We start from the raw sequence: 26,553 nt of genomic DNA, 5'->3' as shown, positions 1-26,553 counted from the left end.
CTGTAAAAGGGAGCACTCTGGAACTGGTGAGGAAATTATCTGTATTCAGTTTGATTAGGCATAGATTCGCGCATTTTATTTTATTTTGCTTGGTGACTTACTTTGTTCTGTCTGTTACTACTCTGAACCACTTAAATCCTACTGTCTGTATTTAATAAAATCACTTTCTATTTAAAAAAAAGAAGAACAGGAGGACTTGTGGCACCTTAGAGACTAACAAATTTATTAGAGCATAAGCTTTCGTGGACTACAGCCCACTTCTTCGGATGCATATCTATACTTTCTATTTAGTAATTCACTCAGAGTATGTATTAATACCTGGGGGAGCAAACAACTGTGCATATCTCTCTATCAGTGTTATAGAGGGCGAACAATTTATGAGTTTGCCCTGTATAAGCTTTATACAGGGTAAAACGGATTTATCTGGGTTTAGACCCCATTGGGAGTTGGGCATCTGAGTGCTAAAGACAAGCGCACTACTGTGAGCTGTTTTCGGGTAAACTTGCAGCTTTGGGACAAGTGATTCAGACCCTGGGTCTGTGTCTGGAGCCAGACAGGAGTGTCTGGCTCAGCAAGACAGGGTGCTGGAGTCCTGAGCTGGCGGGGAAAACAGAAGCAGGGGTAGTCTTTGCACATCGGGTGGCAGCTCCCAAGGGGGTTTCTGTGATCCAACCCGTCACAGCAATACCATACCATGCCACCCCTCCTTCTGTGCTGCTGCCTTCAGAGCTGGGTGGTTGGAGAGTGGCAGCTGCTGACTGAGGGCCCAGCTCTGCAGGCAGCAGCGCAGAAATAAGGTTGGCAATACCATACCATGCTCCCAACCAGCAGCCACCACTCTCCAGCCCCCCAGCTCTGGAGGCAGCGCCGCTGCCAGCAGCAGCGCAGAAGTGAGGGTAGCAGTACCACAACCCCCCCCCATAATAATCTTTCAATCTCCCCACAGCTCCTTTTGTGACAGGACCCCTATAATTACAACACCATGAGATTTCAGATTTAAATAGCTGAAATAATGAAATTTACTATTTTTAAAACCCTATGACCATGAAATTGATCAAAATGGACCGTGAATTTGGTAGGGCCCTAATCATCAGCATGGACATATGTCCTCTGGAATGGTGGTTGAAGCATAAAGGGACATATAAATCTTTAGCGGATCTTGCACGTAAATATTGTGCAACCCTGGCTACAACAGTGCCATGTGAAAGCCTGTTCTCACTTTCAGGTGACATTGTAAACAAGAAGTAGGCAGCATTATCTCCTGCAAATGTAAACAAACTTGTTCGTGTGAGAGATTGGCTGAACAAGAAGTAGGACTGAGCGGACTTGCAGGCTCTAAAATTTTACATTGTTTTATTTTTGAATAACCGACAGCAGGGTTTTTTTGTACATAATTCTACATTTGTAAGTTCAACTTCCATGATAAAGAGATTGCACTACAATACTTGTATGTGGTGAACTGAAAAATACTATTTCTTTTGTTTTTTACAGCGCAAATATTTGTAATAAAAAATAAATATAAAGTGAGCACTGTACACTTTGTATTCTGTGTTGTAATTGAAATCAATATATTAGAAAATGTAGAAAACATCCATAATATTTAAATAAATGGTGTTCTATTATTTTTTAACAGTGCAATTAATTGTGATTAATTTTTTTAATCGCTTGACAGCCCTATTTAATATATGTCCATCCTGCCCCAGAATAGCTCTGCTCCTTCAGTGCTCCTGAGACTGCACAAGGCAGGATTTGGCTCTAAGGATTTAGCAGTGCCAGTAGCTTTGATTCTCTCTGCAAAATTCTTTTGCATCCTTCTGTTGTTAAAACTTGCGCTGAGGAAAATCCAGCAGTCGGTGATGTTTTCAGAGGAGAACATTGCAGACACTCAAGCAGAACAGTGAACGAGTCAGAAATCTGACATTATTCAGGATTGTGGTGTTGTTAAAGAAAAACCGTGCAATATACTTAAAAAAAGAAGAAGTAAACAACCATTTGGGTGGCACTGGGGAAAACAAGTCATAAAATTTATACTCAGGACTAAAAGAAAATGCAGTTGACAGACAAACAATATGCACTGTGCAGCAAGGGATAATGCAGCAATTAAATGGTGTGTAGACAAAAATAGCTGTGCTGCATTATGCAAAAGTTATTCCTGTTGACAAGCCGTCCAGTGTTTGCACAAAGGGAAAAGGAACAAAGTAGGAACAATTTGATGCTGTGGCACTTCAGTCGCTTTTGCTGCAGACTTGTTTGACTGTGACATTTGTATAAAATGAAAAAATATCATCACTGGAAATATAAGCATCAACAGGTCTAACTTGGCTTCTGTTATACTTAGTAGCAACAGGGCTGTTCCCTGCTTCAGTGTACAAAGAGAACAAGTTTGTCAGGTTAGCTGTGCCCTGGCTGGCCTATCTGAGCCAGCCTATTGCAGCAGCCTAAACATGTTTCAAGGAACCACACATGGTACAAATGCCAATTGATGTAAAGAATCTAATGCTGCAGACAACATACACAATTCCTATCTAACCCACATACACACACAGGGAGTTGGGCCCAGAATGCTGACATTTATAACTCGGCATTCCTCACTTGAGCTGAAGGGAATCTCCCATAGACATCACAAGCAGCAGGTGCCTTCTCTTCCCGGTAGGCCAACCACTAGAGGTTGACCTCACACATTCATACACACACAGCAGGTTTCAGCGGCTGCCCATTGATCCCCAGCACTGTTATAGGCACAGCTACCTAGACAGCAGGAATGTACCACTGCATCACCATGTCCCTGTGCCCGGGGGTTCCCAGACTCTTTCCGTCTTGACTCCCATATCCTTTCACTTTCTGGCCACATCACAAATCATCTTTGAAAATGTGCTACTGGAACTCCCTGGTGAGTGTGTTACAGGTCCCCCCGTGCCTGATCAGCAGAGTATGTGAGTCAGTTACAGTGTCACCTAAAGAGTCTTCAGCTCAAGCTGTAACTGCTCTCACTTTTAGCTCTGGAGGCCTGTGGTTCAATCCCTAGTGTGGGGGCCAACATGGCAGCTTTCACATCAGATGGGGCTTGTCCAGGATTCCAACTGCTGTGGGCTCAGACAATTGGGATGAGATTCCCTTGATCAGAGGAAGAATATACACAGGTGAGTACGTGTTACAGATCCGATAGTTATAAAATTAACAGATACTTACAAAATGTATGCAATTACCCCAATAGACCAACAATCCACCGCTTTGCTGTAGGGTTTCTGGGCCAGCACTTCAGGAGCTGGAAAAAAAAAAAAGTCATACAGCTAAACGTAATAAGACCAAAAACTGTGCGTGTTGTCAACATGTAGGACTCCACGGTCATTCATGGTACCTAGAATCCCTTGGCCAACATAAGAACATCTGTACTGGGTCAGACCAAAGGTCCATCTAGCCCAGTATTCTGTCTTCCGACAGTGGCCAATGCCAGGTGCTTCAGAGCGAATGAACAGAACAGGAGATCATCAAGTGATCCATCCCCTGTCATCCACTCCCTGCTTCTGGCAAACAGAAGCTAGAGACATTCAGAGCATGGGGTTGCATCCCTGACTATCTTTGCTAATAGCCACTGATGGACCTATCCTCCATTAACATATCTAGTTCTTTTTTTAACCCTGTTATAGCCTTCACAACATCCCCAGGCCCAATTCTGTGTAATGCTCACTATTTATTTTGGGAGCTGAGACTATCTCGACTTGTTCCCTACCTCCCAAACTCAGGTCTCATATTAGCAGGCCAAACCAGAAAGTTTTAAAGCATATTTATTGAAAGAAAACTGTGAATCCGAATGCAGAGTTAGCTCATCATCTTCCGATGGAGATTAGAGGACTGAAAACAAAAACAAACACATAAAAAAAATATAAAAAAAGACAGTCAGGGCACAGGATCATCAGCTTCCCGTCAAAAGAACTTTTGGTAATGTGAAGAAAAACAAGACAGTGTTGCACAATTGCTCAAATGTACATTTATAAGTTGCCAGCTCTGCGGCATTGTGCTATCAAATGGAAGATTTCAGGAAACAACTCAAATCGAGGGCCATGTGTCACCGAGCTGATATGCTAAATCTCCAGGAGAGGAATGAGAGCTAGACAACTGTCACCATACCTCCTACAGCCTGACTAATGAAGCATCACAGTTGTCAGAGTCAGGGGGAGCCACTTGCCCTTCTGTCTCAAGGAGCAAAGAGACCACAATAACTGAGAGAAACTAAAAGAGCTAGGAATTAGAGCACACACAAAAGAACTGAGCCTTATTTGCATTTAAAACTGTTAGCTACTATATCTCGAGTTCCTGTGGAAGATGGAGGTTGAACATTTATTCAAATGCTTGTGGGTTTTTTTTTTTAAATCACTGAAACTTAAAAAGGCACATTTACCACATGAAAGTCTGGAGAATTATGTCTATGCTGGTAGCTTTCATTTGCAAATGCTTAACACTGAATTTTAAACCCCATGACCTTAATCTTTTTCATGTAAAGAAGCTTTTGAATTTTCAAAGCAAAATGCCCATAGTAATGCAAAAATCATTGCTCATGATATTTATAAAGTTGACCTGCGGTGTTGGGTTTAAAAGCACAGGGTTTTCTCATGAGTACTGAGAAGTTTAAGGCCAGGTTCGGCCACAACTATTCATGTTGAGTAGTACTTTACTCTGCAGGTAATCCCACTGAAGACAATGGGGCTACTCCAAAAGAAAGGGGCCACTTAATGTGGGCAAGCAAATCACAGTCTGGCCACTTGCAGTACACAATGCAGTACATTTACAGAGTGCCCACATAAAGATTTCCTGCTGCAGAGAGCGAACAGTCTAAATAAAACAAGGCAAAGGAACCCAGGAGAAAATTTCTGGAGGAGGAGGGAGTGGAAGTTATTCATGATGAGGAGTTGCTTGGAGGAGAGTGTACAAGGAGGGATTTAAGGAGGACAAGGAACTTGGTTTCAAGCCTTCTCTCATACTGCACCCTATATAAGATACCGCCTCCTTGCTCTCACTGCAATACCTAGGGGCATGGGTGAATTCTCTATCACTTGCATTCTTTACATCAAGACTGGATATCTTTCTAAAAGATATATTATCACTGAAACAGAAGTGCAGAAATTATTGGATGAGGTTGTTTGGCCTGTGTTATGAGAAGAGGTCAAATTAGATGCCACTTCTGGCCTTAAGAGTTGTGAATCTATGAATACAGATAATAAGTCTCTGCCCCAAAGAGCTTAAAATATTACTGGAGAAATGAAGCCCTGCACCAAGAAAGCAGGGAGGGGACGAGGCAGGCAAGGATCATGAGTTCGCTTTGGTGGCTAGGCCCACATCTGGGTGGCATTTTCTTTAAATAGATGTTTTATTTTATAGGATAAATCGGATTATGATTAAGGCTGACTTTTTGCTTGGGGTTTTTTTGCTTGGTGGAGGGAGAAGTGTAGAAGGGGTAAGTATGAGTAGTGGAGGAGGAGCTAAAGGGAAAGAAGAACGGAGGAGGATGACAGAAAGGGTAGGCGAGGAAAGGGGAAGAGAAGACGAGAAACTGGCAGGGGAATGTGTGATCTGGTAGCAAATTGAATATGGGAGACAGAGGGATGAGAGGAGAACAGACAGTTCGTCAGACAGCAGGTGTAAATAAAAACAGTCCTAAAGGTATGTTGGGGGTTCCGATTGCATCTCCTTGTGGCTGGTGTGTAGTATATACATTACATGGCCCCCTGCTCCGAATTCTGCTTCTGGAAGAGTGAGGAATGCTCTAGGAGCTGGAACTTTAAGCTCTTCCCACCGCTGCTGGGGCAGCCTAGTGTCCTCAATGACTCCTGGGGAATCCAGAGTGGGGTGTGGTGTTGGAAGCTGCAGTCCAGCCTGCTGCTTCCTGGTGCCAGCACATAGCCCTTGGCTTCATGGAAATTTAAGTTGAAAACCCCTAATTCGCATCAGTGTGTAAACCTTTAGAAAATAGCAGCTCCCCAGAGTCCTTGGCAGAAGTGAGTGGGGCTTTTTGCCACAGCGTAACTCATCACATATGTTTTAATGAATTAGACCTACAGAAAGAGAGGAGTGAATTCTTCCCCACTTGTTAATTTCACTCTCCCTACCTCCATTTTCTGTCTCCGTTTCTCCACAGCCATCTGTCTTGTATTACTGCATAGCACCAACAGCCTCTATATTAATCACAGTTCTTGCTTTCGCCCATCGGAGCAACATGAGCAACTGGTTCTCACAGCTCTCTCTGACTTGGTTCTTCAGATCACTTATCACATCAGTTTTCTTTAGAATTCCATTCCCCGAAGTGTTTCTCCCCCAGCATATTGATCATTATGAGGTTTGGTCTGACCTGGCCTGGCCTGGCCTGGGGAGGAAGGTTGGCCCACTGGTTGGGGCACTAGTCTGGGTCTTGGAAGACTTGGGTTTAATTCTTTGCCCTGCCATGGCCTTCCTGTGTGACTTGGACTAGTCACATAGTGTCTCTGTTCTTCAGTTCTCTACTCATGGGGATATTGCGAGGATAAATACATTACAGACAGTGTAGAACAGGGGTGAGCAAACTTTCTGGCCGGAGGGCTGGAACTGGCTATGGAAATTGTATGGTGGGCCAGGAATGCCTGGCGGGGGAGGGGGACTCTATGGGGTGTAGCGGAGGAGGGGTGACTCTATAAGGGATGTTACCGAGGTGGGGGTAGGGGAAACTCCTGGGGTGTGGTGCCGGGGAGGGGGGTGTCTCTACAGGGGCGGTACCGGGGACTCCTAGGGGCCATGCCAGCAGAGGCACCAAGGTGGCCGTACCAGGCACCACCATGGGCGGAGGCACCCTAGCTGGGACAAGGGTGGAGCCGTAGAAGACCGGGAAGGGACTGGGCATGCTCCTGCGTAGGGAGGGGCTGCCAGATAGGGGTGAGGTTCTGATCCTGGAAACAGTGCGGTGAATGCACAAGTCCATGGGGCCGGATGCGCTGCATCCGAGGGTGCTAAAGGAGTTGGCGGGTGAGATTGCAGAGCCATTAGCCATTATTTTTGAAAACTCATGGCGATCGGGGGAGGTCCCAGATGACTGGAAAAAGGCTAATGTAGTGCCCATCTTTAAAAAAGGGAAGAAGGAGGATCCGGGGAACTACAGGCCAGTCAGCCTCACCTCAGTCCCTGGAAAAATCATGGAGCAGGTCCTCAAGGAATCAATTATGAAACACTTAGAGGAGAGGAAAGTGATCAGGAACAGTCAGCATGGATTCACGAAGGGGAAGTCGTGCCTGACTAACCTAATTGCCTTCTATGATGAGATAACTGGCTCTGTGGATGAGGGGAAGGCAGTGGATGTGTTATTCCTTGACTTTAGCAAAGCTTTTGATACGGTCTCCCACAGTATTCTTGCCGCCAAGTTAAAGAAGTATGGGCTGGATGAATGGACTGTAAGGTGGATAGAAAGCTGGCTAGATCGTCGGGCTCAACGGGTAGTGATCAATGGCTCTATGTCTAGTTGGCAGCCGGCTTCAAGCGGAGTGCCCCAAGGGTCGGTCCTGGGGCCGGTTTTGTTTAATATCTTTATTAATGATCTGAAGGATGGTGTGGACTGCACTCTCAGCAAGTTTGCAGATGACACTAAACTAGGAGGCGTGGTAGATACACTAGAGGGTAGGGATCGGATACAGAGGGACCCAGACAAATTAGAGGATTGGGCCGAAAAAAACCTGATGAGGTTCAACAAGGACAAGTGCAGAGTCCTGCACTTAGGACGGAAGAATCCCATGCACTGCTACAGACTAGGGACCGAATGGCTAGGTAGCAGTTCTGCAGAAAAGGACCTAGGGGTCACAGTGGACGAGAAGCTGGATATGAGCCAACAGTGTGCTCTTGTTGCCAAGAAGGCTAACGGCATTTTGGGCTGTATAAGTAGGGGCATTGCCAGCAGATCGAGGAATGTGATCGTTCCCCTTTATTCGACATTGGTGAGGCCTCATCTGGAATACTGTGTCCAGTTTTGGGCCCCACACTACAAGAAGGATGTGGAAAAATTGGAAAGAGTCCAGCGGAGGGCAACAAAAACGATTAGGGGTCTGGAGCACATGACTTATGAGGAGAGGCTGAGGGAACTGGGATTGTTTAGTCTCCAGAAGAGAAGAATGAGGGGGGATTTGATAGCAGCCTTCAACTACCTGAAGGGGGGTTCCAAAGAGGATGGAGCTCGGCTGTTCTCAGTGGTGGCAGATGACAGAACAAGGAGCAATGGTCTCAAGTTGCAGTGGGGGAGGTCCAGGTTGGATATCAGGAAAAACTATTTCACTAGGAGGGTGGTGAAACACTGGAATGCGTTACCTAGGGAGGTGGTGGAGTCTCCTTCCTTGGAGGTTTTTAAGGCCCGGCTTGACAAAGCCCTGGCTGGGATGATTTAGCTGGGAATTGGTCCTGCTTTGAGCAGGGGGTTGGACTAGATGACCTCTTGAGGCCCCTTCCAACTCTGATATTCTATGATTCTATGAATTTGTGCCTGCGCAGTATGACTTTGTGTGTGCTGGAAGATGCTGGAATTGTGAGTCGGGGGCTGGGGAGTGCCGGGCGGACAGAGCGGGGCAAGTCCCCGACCCCACTCCCCGGCGGGAGCTCGAGGGCCAGATAAAAACGTCTGACGGGCCGGAAGTGGCCCGCAGGTGTGTAGGATAATGAAGGCCATATAAGAGCCATAGATAAAATATGTGTCCACCACTGCTATTATCACAAATCCTATCCTCAGATGCATGTGCGGAAGTCCTGTTGATATGTGTCAAAAGCAGATCGGGCCATTGTTCTTGCCTTGTTTTCTTCACATGCCCCTACCTTAATTGTTGGGTTATTGCCCTTTGAAACAAAAACCTATAGCCATGCTACTTTAGCGTTCAGAAAACTCTTTTAGAGTCCCTGCCCTTCTGCTTTAGAAACCACCATCCCGAAAAAGATGCAGACATTAACAGTCATTGCAGGCTCCGATCCTGCCATTGACTCTGCATGGGTGGATCCTGAACTTCAGTGGAACTCCATGTTCCACCTACATAGTTCCCTTTGCAGGACCGGGGCCATAGTCCTTTCCTCAGTTTGCACCACTCACACCTCTCAGAAGCCAGCCAAGTACCGTACTTCTCCTTTTAGGCTCCTCTCTGCACTGGGGGCCCAATCTGGCTAGAGCCTCCTGCCGCCACAGGTGGCAGGGGGGACCCCCAACACTCCCCGCCACTACGGGTAGCAGGAGGGATCCCTGCAGTTCCTTGCCACCATGGGTGGCAGCAGGGATCCCCGCAGTTCCCTGCTGCTGTGGGCGGCAACAGGGATCCCCGGAGCTCCCGGCCTCCCTGGCGGCGGGGGAACCCCCAGAGTTTGGAGTCTACAGTGGAGGGAGACCCTGGAGCTCCCAGCCCAACCGCAGCTGCCAGGCTTCTCATTTTATCATGGATATTTTTAGTAAAAGTCAGGGACAGGTCACGGGCCTCTGTGAATTTTTCATTATTGCCCGTGACGTGTCTGTGACTTTTACTAAAAATATCTGAGACAAAATTTTAGCCTTAATCATCATGGATCACAAGCTAAATATGAGTGAACAGTGTAACACTATTGCAAAAAAGGCAAACATCATTCTGGGATGTATTAGCAGGAGTGTTGTAAGCAAGACACGAGAAGTAATTCTTCTGCTCTACTCTGCACTGGAGTATTGTGTCCAGTTCTGGGCACCACATTTCAGGAAGGATGTGGAAAAATGGGAGAGAGTCCAGAGAAGAGCAACAAAAATTATTAAAGGTCAAGAAAACATGACCTATGAGGGAAGACTGAAAAAACTGGGTTTGTTGTCTGGAGAAGAGAAGAGTGAGAGGGGACATGATAACAGTTTTCAAGTACATAAAAGGTTGTTACAAGGAGGAGGGGGAAATTGTTCTCCTTAACCTGTGAGGATAAGACAAGAAGCAATGGGCTTAAATTGCAGCAAGGGAGGTTTAGGTTGGACATTAGGGAAAACTTCCTAACAGTCAGGGTGGTTAAGCACTGGAATAAATTGCCTAGGGAGGTTGTAGAATCTCCATCTTTGGAGATGTTTAAGAGCAGGTTAGACAAACACCTGTCTGGGATGGTCTAGATAATACTTAGTCCTGCCATGAGTGCAGGGGACTGGACTAGATGACCTCTTGAGGTCCCTTCCGGTCCTGCAGATTCTATGATAGCCTACAAATATAGGAAAGGTGTGAACTTCAAGTGTGGAGAGGAAATATTTATCGTGATACACAGGAAGTGGTACAACAAAGATCTATGGGATGAGATTTAAAGGGAAAGCCTGCATTAACTACACCTCTACCTCGATATAACGCTGTCCTTGGGAGCCAAAAAATCTTACCACGTTATAGGTAAAACCGCGTTCTATCGAACTTGCTTTGATCCACCGCAGTGCGCAGCCCCGCCCCCCCCAGAGCGCTGCTTTACCGCGTTATATCCAAATGCGTGTTATATTGGGTAGCGTTATATCGGGATAGAGGTGTATCAGGAAATATTGCTTGACAGTGAGATGTATTAGGCTGTGGAATAAGTCTCCCTAGCAAAGGGAATTGGCATAAACCCCACTGCTTGGGACTTATAAAGCCACAAACACTAGAAAGTCCACTGTAGGCAATGAAACTGTATTGGCAGGCAGATGCGCTGGGTGTATTTAGGGTAAATACAGCCCTTAACTTTGCAGCCATGAAGGGCCTCAATAAAACAGACCTGGTATGGTTCTGCAGTACAAAGGAGGCGGCTGGATTCCAAGAGATGCCACAGAGGGTGGGGGAGGGCAGGGTATTGGTTGGCCTAGGGAGAGTCAGGGCTGGAGAACATCTCACTGCATGAATCCTCCTTTATAGTAGGGGTATGCAAGACTGCTTCAGCCACGACAGCAAAGCAGGATTCACAGAGCAGCTCTGCAGCAGCTCCATAGATCTGGTGAGGAGGATGTCTCCTTCGTCCTCCTGCCCATAGATCCCCCCAACATCCAGGTCACTTGCTTGAGCTGGGTGTTGCCCCTTAGAGTGGCTCACTGAGCAGAACAGTGTTTGTAAAGAATGATTGCAGTCTACAGTACAGGAAAGGTGTGAACTCCAAGCGGGGAGAGGAAATATGTGGTACACAGGGAGAGGTAGAACACATATTTAAGGGATGGTTCTTTCTTATCTGTTGTTACAAAGATAACTTAAAGTGGCCAAGCTGGAATTTACACAGCTTCAGCCATGATAACATACAAACAATCCCTATTTTCTGAACGTTAATGCAATGGGGGTGCCGGAACATTGCCCTGCAATTGGCTACAGTCTCTGAGGAAGGTCTGACAAATGCTGTACTCATGCTTTATTTTTGCTTTATTACTCATGTTACTGCCTAAACAACTCCTTGTGTTGTTACTTGCTAATAAGGATATTCCAAAAGACTTACTGTTATTTTCCACCATTTGGCTCAAAGTGATACCAAGTAACTCAAAAGCAAACATGAAAATCTATTAGTTACTTTCGTGCCTTGGCCTGGTGTCCTATCCAAGGTTATAATAAAATTACAGCTTTGACATGAGCTGAGATCTCTGCTGGATTTCTGGCAAATCAGAAATGTGGTGAAATGGCCTTTCAGGAATGCAAGACAAAGACCCGAAATTAAGGGGAAAAAAACCAGATACCCAGGGTCCCAGCTCCACACTCCCCACTGAGAGCCCAGATGGGAACCCAGCTGCCCCCTTTGGCTCTTGGCTCCCTTCTCCCTGCTGGGAGCTTGGCAGCTGACCAGACTTTGGGTCTGGATCTCCCTGCCAGAGGCAAGAATCCCTGGGTGGCTGCCCTCCTGCTCCCGGCTGGGAATGGGGAGGTGAGAAGCTCGGGGGTCAGCTGGGCTCCGGGTGGGGAGCTGTGCAGAGCTAAGAGCCCTGGCTCTCGGCTCCCCACACTGCCCCTCTTCAGTCAGTGGAAGTGCGCCTGGTGAGGACATGCACCACCGACAAAAGGAAGGCAGTGTGGACATCTCCCCCTGCAGTAATTACTGAGGTGGCCATACATCAACCTAACATAGTTCGACTTAAGATTGTAGTGTAGACATGCCCTTAAGTACTTTTGAAAATTTTACTCCTTGTCTAAACTAGGAGAAAAAGGTGGTTTCTTAAATCATGTTAGCTATCCCCACTTGGAACACCTCTTAGCAACTAGCATTTAAGACCTCTACAACTGTCCTCGCCTGGTGGGAGGAATGTCAATAGGACTATTTACATGTTGAAAATTAAGCATGTGCTTGAGCATTTTGCTGGATCGAGGACAGACTGCTCAGCGTGTTGCAGGACTGAGCCCTAAATTCACTCACTGACAAATAGGCAGTAGCTTGCCTGGGACAGAATAATGTAATTGTCGTATGAACAGACTGAAATGTGAGAAGCCTCCTTAAATGAGTAAAAATGTAAAATTATCTCTTGGGAAAACACCCTAATTGAGTTGAATCGGGTTAAATTATCCTAACAGTCACCTTTTTACCGCAGAACCAATATTTCTGACAACCCTCCTGAAAGAATAAGACCTTCTCTGAACTGTTCATATTGATTTAATCTGTAGCGCTGGGATTTAAAAGCCTAGTTAATGTGCTAATGTACTACTGGTTTTAGGCATTAGACACTGACAGACCATTTCCGATACAGTCTAACTTGATAAGTAATAATTTACTTTTTAGAAAGAAAACAGTGATATTTATCAAGAAGTTTAACTCTAATTACACATTTTGTTTACTTAGCAAGTGACTGAACCAGGTAGATAGCAGTTCAGTGTATCAAGCACCACCACTCTTTTGAAACAAAACTGAGCCTATGGGCTTGTCTACACTGGCACTTTACAGCGCTGCAACTTTCTTGCTCAGGGGGTGTGAAAAAACACCCCCCTGAACGCTGAGAGTTTCAGTACTGTAACGTGGCAGTGTAGACAGTACTACCCAGCGCTGGTAGCTACTCCCCTTGTGGAGGTGGCTTTTTTACAGCCCTGGGAGAGCGCTTGCCCAGGTCCGGTGCTGCGACTACACAGCCAAGTTAAAGCGCTGCCGCAGCAGTGCTTTAACATTGCTAGTGAAGACATGCCCTGAGTCTACACTGAAAACACTACAGCAGCACAGCTGCAGCGGAGAGATTGCACCGGGGTCGTGCTTGAGTGTAGACATTCACTACAGCGCTGGGAGGGGTTCTCCTGTCACTGTAATTAATCCACCTCCCCAAGAGGTAGTAGCTAGGTCAATGGAAGAATTCTTTCGTTGACTTAGCGCTGTCTATATTGGGGGTTAGGTCGGCTTAGGTCCGTCTCTCGGGGAGGGTGGGGCTCACAACCCTGACAGATGTAGCTATGCCGATGTAAGTTTCCAGTGTAGACCAGCCCTAAACGAAGCTCCACTTTTGTCCCAGCTACTAGAGGGCTTGATCCTGTAAAGTCCTTCTCTCACCAGCATGGATAGACTTGAGTGCATTCATCACCTTTTAGACTGGAGGCTGTTTGGGGAAGGAAATATCATTTACTAGTTGAAGTTCAGCTAAAGACTTCGGGGGGGACCCTCGATCTGCTAACTTGTGTTAAAACTACAAACTGCCTTGTCTTCACTAGGATTTTACCTCGAGCTAAGAGCCCACCTTTGTTTCACTAGTGAAGACAAGGCCACAGTGTTTCTACAGTGCCTCGCACAATGGGATCCCTATTGGGTTGGCTTCTGGGCGCTACCACAATATAAGTGCTAAATAATAATAATGGATATTAATAACCTCACAGACCTGGGCCCTTATGCCTTTTGCCTGGAGATATTCACCCACGTGTTCCCAAGGGGTTTAAGAATGAAGTGGCTGAACTAACAAAAGTAGGCAATTTCTCCTTAAAATCAGCTACAATATCGAAGCACTGTGGGTTGTACCTATCTTTAAAAAAGGCACGAGGGATGATCTTGGGAGTTACAGGCCACTGAGCCTTTACTGCAGCACCAGATGAACTAGCAGAAACAATAACTAAAAAGAGACAGTCATTCAATACCTAGATTAACATGATACGATAGGGACTACACTGGCATGGCTCCTATGAAGGAAGACCTCACCTCTTCAGTCTACTAAAATCTTTACTAGCCATGGTACTCAGACACCATGGCAGTGGGTGCAGTGATAGAAGCTAATTAGAACAGTATTGCCATGGATCAGAAACTGGCAGAAAGATGGGAAGCAAAGAGTATGAATAAATTATTCATTTTCAGCGTGCTAAAAGGCTAACAGTTTTACAGCTCAGTGCATCAGGTGTTAGCAGAATTGACCCCTAAAACTGTTAACCTTTTGTCACTGACTTAAGTATTGTGGCTTCCGATATACACTGGGGTAAGATAGATCAGAACCAGGACTTAAAGATCTAAAGCTGGCTATCTAATAACAATACCCCCTGTCTCTTGTATAGCTCTTTTCATCAGTGGCTCTCAAAGCACTTTACAAAGAAGGTCACAACCATTATTCCCATTTTACAGACAGGAAAACAGAGGCATGGGAAATTGAAGCAATTTGTCGCAGGACACCCAGTAGGCCAACCAGGAACAGAACCCAGGTCATCTGAATCCCAGTCCAACACTCTATCCACTAGGTCACAGCATCACCCGTAAGCCTTTGCATAATAATTCATTTGTGTTTCAGGGAGGAAGGAACGTTACATTTATGCAGGGTCATTGGGCTACTGCTGAAAATTCTGGTGATACTACAACCCAGGAAAGCTGTTTGATGTAGATAAATTGCAGAGAAAATATGCAGATGATGTGCAATCAGGTATAGCACTAGCAGTGGCCTCGTGGCAGGCATAATTGCGGTGACTGACAGCACAATTTCACTGTGCTTGGAGAGTGTTGTCTGGGCAACCAATGACGAAAAAGAGACAACATTGAAGAGGAGCTAGCTTCTACAGAAGAGGAAAAAAACAGAACAAAACTCTAAATATGATGCAAATGCAAAGTTGTCTGGTCTTTAGGAATACTGCAACTGTGCTGTGTTGGCTCACACCACCTGAGTCAGTATCAACGTAACCAGTGTGTTGAAGCAGTGGGGTCTACAGCATGAACGTATTCTGATTTTGAATTGTAGAGAAGAAAAGAAAATGGGGGAAAATGAACATTTAAAAGGGTAATAGCTGTTGTGAAGCAAAAACAAAATGAGAGAGGCAGACATGAAAATACAACTGTTAGAAAAAAAATTATTCCCATAAGCTTATAAAGATAGATACACACTATGTTACCATCCAATGACTCCACACAAAATTGTGGAGCTAGGAGTACGTGTGAATTTTAATAAATAATATCAACAACTTTGATAACTATAGCACTTTCTATTATTTGCAACATTGAGTGAATCTTCATGCCCTCCCATACCATGCTGGGTAGGTTTTATCCCCATTTTACAGATGGAACAACAGAGCAGTTTATGTGACTTTACCAAAGACACACAAGAAGTCTCTGGGGAAGTCAGGAATAGAATCCAAATCTCTGGACTCTCCATTCTGAGCTTTAACCATACAACTTTAATCCAAATGTAATGGAGGACATGGAAGTCATTCAGGTATCTGAGAGTTCAGAGAACCTGGGGAGCCATTTGTTTTAGCTGAAGTAATGATGTGAGCATGTAACTTTGTATGTGCCAAAGCCTTTACTTGAAATCTGCAGTGCAAAGACTTGTGCACATAAAGCAGAGGGATCTGATCGTATTTCAGGATAAAAGGTTATTTAATGAGTAAGATTCAGGGGCCAATGTGCATGATTATAGTGAAAACTTGACAAAAAATGAACAGAGGTAGTGAGGCAAATAGTTCAATACAGAAAGAAAGATTGTGAATGGATCTCATAGACACAAGACCTCTACCATCAGGAATCCAGCATCACCACCCTCCTAACAGAGGTCACACAATCAAGCCATCACTTCAGTGATGAGCTGCCTTAATCTACCAGGGAGACCTAACTCTGTGGTTAGAGTCCTGTCATCAGCAAGATAATGATGAATATGGAGTCACCTTTCTAGGAGTGGCAGGTCAGTATCCAGACAGTGAATGATCAGAACTCCCTAAGTATCAGTTAAAGTGGCAGAACTTTTACTCGTGTGATCAGAAGAACTTTATTTCCAGAACGTGTAAATGGCAACATGAAGAGGCAGCATGAGATTATTCTCTGCCAGATTGGAGTCAGACTCTCATGTTCAGCCACTCTTCAACAAACAGAATCTTAAAATTGATGTTTCTTACAGACTTATTGTTTTTGGCCAGTGGCCCATGGAGAACCTGCTGAAACATTTTAATTAAGAGAGCTGAGCAGCCTACATGAAGAATTATTGAATGTACTGTTTTAGCTCTTACTCAATTCCTCTATCGAGCTTCAAAAACAAGGTCTCTCATTCAGCTTGATTAGAATGTAACCTAGTGCAGGCTGTCTTATGTTTCACAAAGTAATAAGAGATATAAGGCCATGATTGCTGCAGAGTGATCAAGACAAAAGAAAAACTGTTTCTCTTTCCAAGGTTACCAAGATAAAATCAAGTGTATTTTGTGCAATATAGAGATCATGTGAATCCATGGATTTACACCAGGGATGAACCTGTCTCTCTGTTTCATGGGCTCTGTTGTGTTATAGTCAGGTTTTTATACCATGCTTATCACTATGGGATCTGAGTGGTTTCTATTTCCTCCTAAATCTATGTAAATTCAGGTGGCTTGGCAGTCACTAAACAAAAATCATATTGCCCAAAGTCATTAAACTTCCCATGTGGGTTTCTCAACAATTAGAAACAACGCACACAGGAGAATGTTAGAAACACAGCTGGACCATTCTTTCACAATTATTGCAACTTGCAGATTGAAAGGGAACAGCGATCTTGCTGTGTTGGAAATCAGCACTTTAACTGAGTGATCACTAAAGAGTGTAGTATTTTTATAGACTGAGCTCCAATTCTGCAATTGTATCAGAGCAGGTGGAGTCCTGTGATCATGCAGAACCCCAACGATTACAGGAGTAGGTGGGTGAGATTGTGTGGCCTGCAAAGTGCAGGAGGTCAGACTAGATGATGGTCCCTTCTGACCTTAAAATCTATGAGTGCAGCCAGTTAGGGTTCTGACATGGTGTAAATCCACCCAATGGTATTTTTGCTCCTGGCTGCAATTCTAGTCCTAGGCCAGAGAGAGAGAGTTTCCACATTCTTCATTTCAAACATGTCAGTGTGGTTGCAATGTTTAAGGGGGCGGGAGGATTCCTACACTGCTTCAGTGGGCATCCCTGCCTGGGTGACCATCTCCACCTCAGCCCTCCAGGGGCTGGGCAACTTCAGTTTGCTCCCGACAATACTGCCATCACAATTCTGAAGGGAAACTGACCTCCTGTTCTTGCCAGTGAATGAGGGGGATCATGAGGGTCAGCCAGGAGATGCCATGAATGAGAGGGAAATGGGGGGATTGAATTTCACCAAATTGCAATATTTCTCAGTGCCCCTGGATAACAGCTTCCAGGGGGACTGTCCAGACTTAATCATCAGACCTGAAGACAGAGGGGAGCCTTCGATACTTTTTATTAGGTCCAGAGTGGTCTTGTGTCGCAAAGTAATCTGCAAAGCCCTGGCTACCCCTGTATATATGAAATTGTTGGCTGCTCCCGAATTCATGAGGGCTCATTGGATGGACATCCGTTAGGGCTCTCCGAGGATGTGTAGCTGGATGAACACGTGCAAGTGGGAAGCCCCTGGATGGAGCTTGGTGAGTGTTCCAGTAAGGACTGAGGTGCAGGGAAATTCTTATCTCACAGAGCCTAGGCTGGTTCTCCTCACTGAACCTAAGTGGACTCGTTTCCCAGATTCCTTGGAGCTCAGATGGGACAAACAGAAATGGTGTGGCCAGGTTCGCGACAACAGAAGCATATATGGTGCCGTTGGCATGGTTCCTCTTCTTCGGGTGGACAACGAGCCAGATCCACCTGCATCAGTTCAGTGGGTGAAACAGGTACCGAGGTAATGGTAAGTGGATTGGGAAGTGTGGGGGCTGCACAGACCCTCCCTTTTCCTCTCTTCATTCCCATAACTGGTTATTTATGCAGAGGATGAGGTTGATAAAGGCATCCAGACTTGTGGGCATCTCCACGTGGGTCATTTCATCTTTGATCTCCTCCCTCAGACCCCACCAGAATTGGTACCGTTCCACCGCCTTATACCACTCTGCGTCTGCAATGAGATGGCAGAAGTGTGCCGCATAGGAAGCCATGGTACCCTTTCCCTGTGGAGTTTCTTTAGAGTGGCCTCAGCCAAACGGCCACGATGCAGGTCATGAAGATTGCTGATATTGATTGGAGGAAGGCGTTCCAATTTGACAGGACTGGGCTGTTACTCTCCAGCAAGGGGGAGGCCCAGTCCAGAGCCTCCCCCTTCAACAGACTGATTACGACAGAGGCATAGGTCTGGGGACACAACAGGAACAGAAGATGGCACTGGTTCATGAAGCGCCAGAACGGCTGGCGACTCCTATTGAATTGTTCTGGTAGAGGCATTGTGAACCGCTGTTCAAGGCAGGGCACTGTGGTCTGTTTCCGAAGCAAAGTGTTTTCCATGTGAAGCTGGCTTACTTGATCCCGCAGCCGCCCACTCTCTGAGTCAGTTGCAGAACTTGGGCCTGCAGTGCTTGGTTCTCTGCCTGGAGGCAGGCAGCCCAGTGCCTCTGGAGGCAGCAGTTGGGTTGCTAGTTCTATACTTCTTGCACTGGGGCCACCCCCTTTGGCATAGGTGCAGGAACCAGGGGTGTGGGGGGTGCTGCAGCACCCCCAGGTTGTATGGGGGCTCTGCTGCTGGCCCCGCTCCCAGGGTCCCAGCTGCTGGCCCATGTCCGGGGCTCTGGCTGCTGACCCGTCTGCCGCTCCCCACCGGGGTCCCTGCTGCCACCTCGCACCTGAGGTTCTGTTGCCGGCCTCGCACCCAGGTTCCGGCTGCCACTCCCCCCCCCCCCCCCCCCCCCGCGGGGTTCCGGCTGCCTCCCAGTGCCTGAGGTTCCACTGTCAGCCCTGCACCCAGGGTCCTGGCTGCCAGGCCCGTGCCTGCCCCCAGCCTCGGCTCCCTTAGCCCTGTCCAGGTCCCCGCTGCTCAGGGAAACGCAGCCTTGCTCCCGGCCCCAGCTCGGGGGGAGAATGGACGGGGGGGGGGGGGGGGGAGGCTGGCTTCCAGCATCCCCACTATTAAAAATGCTCCAGTGCCCCTGCCCTTGGGGATGACTGTACGGTCTGTACAAACTGTTGGGGCTGGGATGTAGGCAGCTGGGCCTAGTTTTACCATAAGGTGGATGGGTTGGATCCTTGCACCAGCCAGAGTTCAGAACCAGAAGGTCAGAAACTGAGAGTCAGATACCAAGAGTCAGGCCCAGTCAAGAAACCAGGAGGTCAGGGGCAGGTAGGAAAATCCAATCTCATTTGACCACACACACAAAACTGTATGTCAGCACAGATACAGAGAACACCTGCTTCTGGCTACTGAAAACCTTAAAGTTCAGACCCTTACTAGGTAGAAACACTAGGCCAAAGGTATCCCTGGCACAGGTGCCATTATTTCAATGTAATTATTTAAACGGAATTACACTAAAGATGAATGTTACACTGTAACCTGTTATAGTATCGCAGTATTGGAACAGCTACTGCCATTTTGCATGCTCCTCTGAAATATAATGTTTGCCTTTTAAATAAAGTCTCTTAAAAAGGTATCCTGCAAAGATATTTTCCAGTATTTGTTTAATTATTCTTTTTAAACTATGCTGGTAAAGGGAGTGGGGAGTGTGGGGGGGGGGAATGTAATCTGACCAGCAGTCCAACATAGCATCTTGGTACATTAACGTCTTAGACTGGACAAAGCATCAGAGCATATAAAAGGGAACAATCTGAGGACTGGACTACATATAGGGTTTTTCCATCTCTATGAAATTTCTATGAGTCTATAACTCAGTGTGGCTGGACAAGAGGTTTATTTGAGACTTCAAAATAAATGCAGCTCATCCATTTTACTTACTAATACTTCTCTTGGAAGAACAGGAGTACTTGTGGCACCTTAGAGACTAACAAATTTATTAGAGCATAAGCTTTCGTGGACCACAGCCCACTTCTTCGGATGCATATAGAATGGAACATATATTGAGGAGATATATATACACACATACAGAGAGCATGAACAGGTGGGAGTTGCTCTCTAACACCACATTCTACAGGCCATTACCCTCTGATCCCACTGAGGATTACCTAAAGAAACTACACCATCTGCTAAAAAAACTCCCTGACAAAGCACAGGAACAAATCTGTACAGACACATGCCTAGAACCCCGACCAGGGGTATTCTATTTGCTACCCAAGATCCATAAACCTGGATATCCTGGACGCCCCATCATCTCAGGCATTGGCACCCTAACATCAGGCTTGTCTGGTTATGTAGACTCTCTCCTCAGACCCTACGCTACCAGCACTCCCAGCTATCTTCGAGACACCACTGACTTCCTGAGGAAACTACAATCCATCGGTGATCTTCCAGAAAACACCATCCTGGCCACTATGGATGTAGAAGCCCTCTACACCAATATTCCACACAAAGATGGACTACAAGCTATCAGGAACAGTATCCCTGATAATGTCACAGCTAACCTGGTGGCTGAACTTTGTGATTTTGTCCTCACCCACAACTATTTCACATTTGGGGACAATATATACCTTCAAGTCAGCGGCACTGCTATGGGTACCCGCATGGCCCCACAATATGCCAACATTTTTATGGCTGACTTAGAACAACGCTTCCTTAGCTCTCGTCCCCTAAAGCCCCTACTCTACTTGCGCTACATTGATGACATCTTCATCATCTGGACCCATGGAAAAGAAGCCCTTGAGGAATTTCACCATGATTTCAATAATTTCCATCCCACCATCAACCTCAGCCTAGATCAATCCACACAAGCGGTCCATTTCCTGGACACTACTGTGCTAATAAGCGATGGTCACATAAATACCACCCTATACCGGAAACCTACTGACCGCTACACTTACCTACATGCCTCCAGCTTCCATCCAGGACACACCACACGATCCATTGTCTACAGCCAAGCTCTAAGATATAACCGCATTTGCTCCAATCCCTCAGATAGAGACAAGCACCTACAAGATCTCTATCAAGCATTCTTAAAACTACAATACCCACCTGCTGAAGTGAAAAAACAGATTGACAGAGCCAGACGAGTACCCAGAAGTCACCTCCTACAAGACAGGCCCAACAAAGAAAATAACAGAACACCACTAGCTGTCACCTTCAGCCCCCAACTAAAACCTCTCCTGCGCATCATCAGAGATCTACAACCTATCCTGAAAGATGATCCCTCACTCTCACAGATCTTGGGAGACAGACCTGTCCTCGCTTACAGACAACCCCCCAACCTAAAGCAAATACTCACCAGCAACCACACATCACTGAACAAAACCACTAACCCAGGAACCTATCCTTGTAACAAACCCCGATGCCAACTCTGTCCACATATCTATTCAAATCACATCATCATAGGACCTAATCACATCAGCCATACCATCAGGGGCTCGTTCACCTGCACATCTACCAATGTGATATATGCCATCATGTGCCAGCAATGCCCCTCTGCCATGTACATTGGCCAAACCGGACAGTCTCTACGCAAAAGAATTAATGGACACAAATCTGACATCAGGAATCATAATACTCAAAAACCAGTGGGAGAACACTTTAACCTGTCTGGTCATTCAGTGACAGACCTGCGGGTGGCTATATTACAACAGAAAAACTTCAAAAACAGACTCCAACGAGAGACTGCTGAGCTGGAATTGATATGCAAACTAGACACAATCAACAAAGGATTGAATAAGGACTGGGAATGGCTGAGCCATTACAAACATTGAATCTATCTCCCCTTGTAAGTATCCTCACATTTCTTATCAACCTGTCTGTACTGGGCTAGCTTGATTATCACTTCAAAAGTTTTTTTCTCTTACTTAATTGGCCTCTCAGAGTTGGTAAGACAACTCCCACCTGTTCATGCTCTCTGTATGTGTGTATATATATCTCCTCAATATATGTTCCATTCTATATGCATCTGAAGAAGTGGGCTGTAGTCCACGAAAGCTTATGCTCTAATAAATTTGTTAGTCTCTAAGGTGCCACAAGTACTCCTGTTCTTTTTGCGGATACAGACTAACACGGCTGCTACTCTGAAACCATTCTCTTGGAAGGAATTTGTGAAATGTGATCCTTTAGCATTAAAAACAAAATGATACCTATGTTAAAGTGTGTCAGTTTCATATGTGATTGAAAAAAGAAATGGATTAGAAGGATATCATTCAAATGATTCCAGTTCAACAGCAAGCACTGTGTTCAAGACAGCTCACCCTTTGAAGGAATACAATTATAGGGCTTAATCCCACAACCCAAATTGACCACAGAAATAAATAAATGGCAGGATCAGGACACAATAGATGAAAAGGACCAAAGAAAGAGAAGCATTAACTTCAGAAAACTCTAGCTAACGTCCTCAAAATCTTTCACCTACTATACACAGTCACCAGAGAACAAAGAGCATTCTCTTATATTACCACCATTTTCACTTACGCTTCTTTAATATACCTCGGAATAACTGATGGTAATTATGCTCCAACCACTTACCAACATATCCTGGGGTTCCACACGCTGTGGACATGACGTCTCCTTTATCCTCCATCTTTGACAATCCGAAGTCACTGATCATGATTTTGGATTCTTCATCCTGGCTGTAGTACAGCAGGTTCTCAGGCTAGGAAGAAGTTTGAGACAAATATATGAGTCCAGTAAAGAACAAGGTGACACTTTACATTTATTATATTCAATTTTTGAAGCGAAGGGGGAGGGGATTCCCCAGAACCCTCAACCAATTCCCCATAATAATCATTCTTCAAAGGCAGTACCAGCCAACCTATTCTCGTGACTGAGAAGGATTCTATGGGGAACCAAATCAGTGCCACTGTTAAGGCAACTAGCCAGAGGCCCTCCTCTTCAGATGTTGCATGTACCATCTCTGAAACCATTCCTTTTCTTTGACACCCCAAGCAGGAACCATGGCCCCTTCTTTCTCCTGACCAGAGACATAAGGGGATTGCCCTATATACAAACAAGGACAGTCTCTTCACTCTATGGTGATAAAACAGAAGAGTTCGCTTATATGCAAGTATAAATGGTAAGTACTATGTAGAACATTCAACACATTTTACATAGATGCAGTAGGGGGTTAAACTGTAGTTTAAAAAAATCCCATTAGTGTTAGAGAATTTTTATATATATCCTGTAGGAAATAAACTATGATAAAAGAGTAAATGCCATTAAAGTTAATAGAGTTACACCAACATTGATTTGGCTCCAGTTAACTAGAAAAAATATTGCACTACTGAGAATAATGAACTAGGAGCCGAGTAGAAATCAGGAGTCTCTTCACTGAGCTCCATGGAGTTGTGCTGATGTTAATCTGGTTTGAGATCAGAATCATGCCCCAGACACCAATGTGCTACATTGTTGCTAATCCAAAATGTCCAATACATCTGCTTTTAATAATTCGTTATGTTATTAACAAACAATACAGATCTTACTAAATACAGTGCACTTCTGGGAAGTGTAATTTGAGGTTTTACCTCCCAGGGTGATTCCATTACTAAGGGTTTGAGTCTGCAAGGTGCTTGGGGTCCTCTGTGAACTCCCAGTGAAGCTGTGGAAGCAGTGGACAATCCACACCTTGTAGGGCCAGGCCTTAAACTTGTTACATTTTTACAGCACGAGATTACCAGCTTTGTGACATAGTATTGGAACAAGGTACAAATACCTACCACAATTTAACACATTTCTTCTATAAACCCAATATGCGCTCCAAATGTGGATTTTCAGGAAATAATATACGACACAGATGGGGCAATTCAACATCATTACATTCACTGGGCCAAACCCAGCCTTGGTATATAAAGGGGCAACTCCACTGAAGTCAATAGCAATGGGCTAGGGCTGAATTTGGCACTTTATCTTATAGCAGAACTCAGGAAGTCAGACACATTTTTATGTTTCACTCAGATGCTTATGAACTCTTAAAGTATTTCAACAACACTCACACCGAGCCAAGAACCCAAGGATACCAGAGTAGAAGAGACTGAATTAAATGTTTAGGACCTGACCCTTCATACCTGCTTTTCAGTGCTCAGTGTGGCATGGTGACGTGGCAAAGAAGGAGATTATTGCAAAGGGGGCCATAGGGCCTTGAGATGCAACTACTTACAGCAGCCCCAAGGTTGCTTTAAGTTGTATGGCCCAATAGCCCACAGGGCAGTCAGGATCACTGGGGCATAAGGATACTCCGGCCATGTTCCCTCTTCCCTGAATATTTCCCTTGAACTGGGAAGAGGAGCAGCGAAGGAGCCGTTACACCATCTCTATACCATCCAGATATTCCCCTTACATACGGAGTATCATCATGGGGTAATTAAGCCAGCTTTCTGGCTGCTGTGGACCATCAGAGCAGCACCAAGCCGCGTTGCTGGGCCTTAATTTGCAGGACTGAAACATAGCAGACAATGATGTTATCCACTTGTCCTCACATGCGCGTGTACACACAAGTGGAAACAAACATATGACCTTGCCCAGTGTCTTCTAAAGGGGCTGAGATCAGAAAGGAAACAGGGTTTCTGAAAAACAAAACAAAATTGGCTGTGCTGCGTGTACTGCTTTTCTAAATGTTCTCATGGTACCTCATGAGTCCCTTGCCTTCAATGCCCTGCATAGCTCTATCTCTGCCTTACCCTTGGACCTTCTTCTGATATCACACAGGGATGTTAAGGGTACAGCCCCTGGGCTGGATCCGTTCCATGGTACAGTTTCATCAGGACCACGGACTTTCCATGACTCTGTGGGCTTTGTCTATATGACCCCGGAGACTACACTATGAAGGTGTGATTCATAGAGTGCATCAGTGTGTCACCACTCTAGCTCCCTGTGTGTACCTTGCTAGTGTGCATTGGTGTAGTCCTGTTTCAAACAGGACTAGATCTATGCACACTAAGGAACATTTAGTGTGAGCCAGCAAGTTCCACATGGGGGAATTAGAGCACAACACACTGGTGCACTCTGTAGATCACACTCCTGTAGTCCAGACTCTGGCGCAGCAAGCCAGCAGTACCTCGCACACAGGCGTAGAACCGCTCAGTTGCGTTTAAGAAGCACTGGGGAAGCATAAATCTGGTGGAAACTGATGTGTGTCCGGGCAAGCGGAAATGGCACTGAAGAGCGCTTACCCATTGGCTGGAGATTAGATACCTCACCTAGCAAGTCAAAGAAAAGGAAACTTCAAATAAGTCAAAGGTTGAATGCCTCCTGCAGCTGGTGGACTCCCTTTTAAATAAAAAATTAAAAAAGAGAAGAAAAGAAAAAGGGGTGAGGGGATACCCTTCTTCTACTCTTCCCTTCCTTCATTTCTTTATTCAGCTTGTAACACATGGCCATGTCTTTATCCATAAAGAGAAAAGTAGATCATTTCTCTTGACAGGCAGGACATTCATGGAGAATTTATTATTTCTTTGTGGACATGAATGGACAGCACATGTGCTTGATATGTAAGCAATAGGTACAGGAGCGGCGCCAGGGTTTTTGCTGCCCTAGGTGGCAGCGCTCCTCCTCTGAGCATTCAGGGGGTCTGAGGTCTTCGGCGGCAGGGGTCCTTCTGCTCCACATCTTTGGGGCACTTCGGCGGCGGGTCCCGGAGCGAGTGAAGGACCCACCGCCGAATTTCCGCTGAAGACCCGGAGTGGAAGGACCACCTGCCGACGAATTTCTGCCGTGGGCGGCAAAATGCCGCCCCCCAAATCCTGCCGCCCTAGGCGACCGCCTAGGATCGCCTAGTGGAAGCGCCGGCCCTGAACAGGTAGCTGTGGTAAAAGAATACAACATTCAAAGGCACTATGAAGCAAACCAGGATGAGAAGTATGATAAATAAACAAGAAAATGATGTGAAGATAAATACTCCAAATTAGCACAGTTGTTAAAAATGCAGCCATTAATGTTTACTAATGCTTATCATGCAAGTAATTCTGCTGTTAAGGCAAGCTATGTGATTGCCCATGAAATAGCTGTCTCATCCAAACCATTTTCTGAGGGAGAATTTTTGAGGAACTTCATGCTACAAGCTTCAGAAGTACTGTGTCCAGATAAGTGGGAAGCTTTTGCAAATATCAGCCTCTCAGGAAACAAAATTGCTGAGAGAATCGAGTTAGCTGAGAATCTGAACAGTCAACTGCAGGACAAAGCAAAGTACTTCGCTGCTTTTTCAACGTCAATTGATGAAAGCACAGATGTAAACGACGCATCTCAACTAGCAGTGTTAATTCATGGAGAGCGTGTGTGTAGCAGAGGAGCTTGTAGAATTGTAGACACAACAACAGCAAATTATCTCTTTATCAACTTGGTGAAAGCTCTCAACAAATTGGATGTGGACTGGACAAGAGCTCTGAGTCTGGCCGCAAACAAGACATCCTCAA

At 45.6% G+C, this 26,553-nt stretch overlaps 1 protein-coding gene across 2 annotated transcripts in view; it reads right to left on the bottom strand.

The window, feature by feature from the left end:
• The window catches only part of CAMK1D (calcium/calmodulin dependent protein kinase ID), a 361,868-nt gene that overhangs the window by 41,635 nt on the left and 293,680 nt on the right, over positions 1-26,553 (bottom strand). For both annotated transcript variants that reach the window (XR_010589338.1, XM_065552488.1), the window contains exons 5-6: positions 22,676-22,802; positions 3,190-3,265 (exon numbers count right to left, since the gene is read on the bottom strand). Coding sequence is in view for 1 of the 2 variants with exons in the window: in XM_065552488.1 (XP_065408560.1) it covers positions 3,190-3,265; positions 22,676-22,802 (203 nt within the window). In the remaining variant the exon portion in view is untranslated. The remainder of the gene's footprint in view (positions 1-3,189; positions 3,266-22,675; positions 22,803-26,553) is intronic.

Source organism: Chrysemys picta, chromosome 1 (genome assembly GCF_011386835.1).
Source record: "Chrysemys picta bellii isolate R12L10 chromosome 1, ASM1138683v2, whole genome shotgun sequence".
Taxonomy (NCBI): domain Eukaryota; kingdom Metazoa; phylum Chordata; order Testudines; family Emydidae; genus Chrysemys; species Chrysemys picta.
The sequence above is the reverse complement of the archived record's forward strand: the minus strand, read 5'-3'. Positions and strand labels throughout refer to the sequence as shown.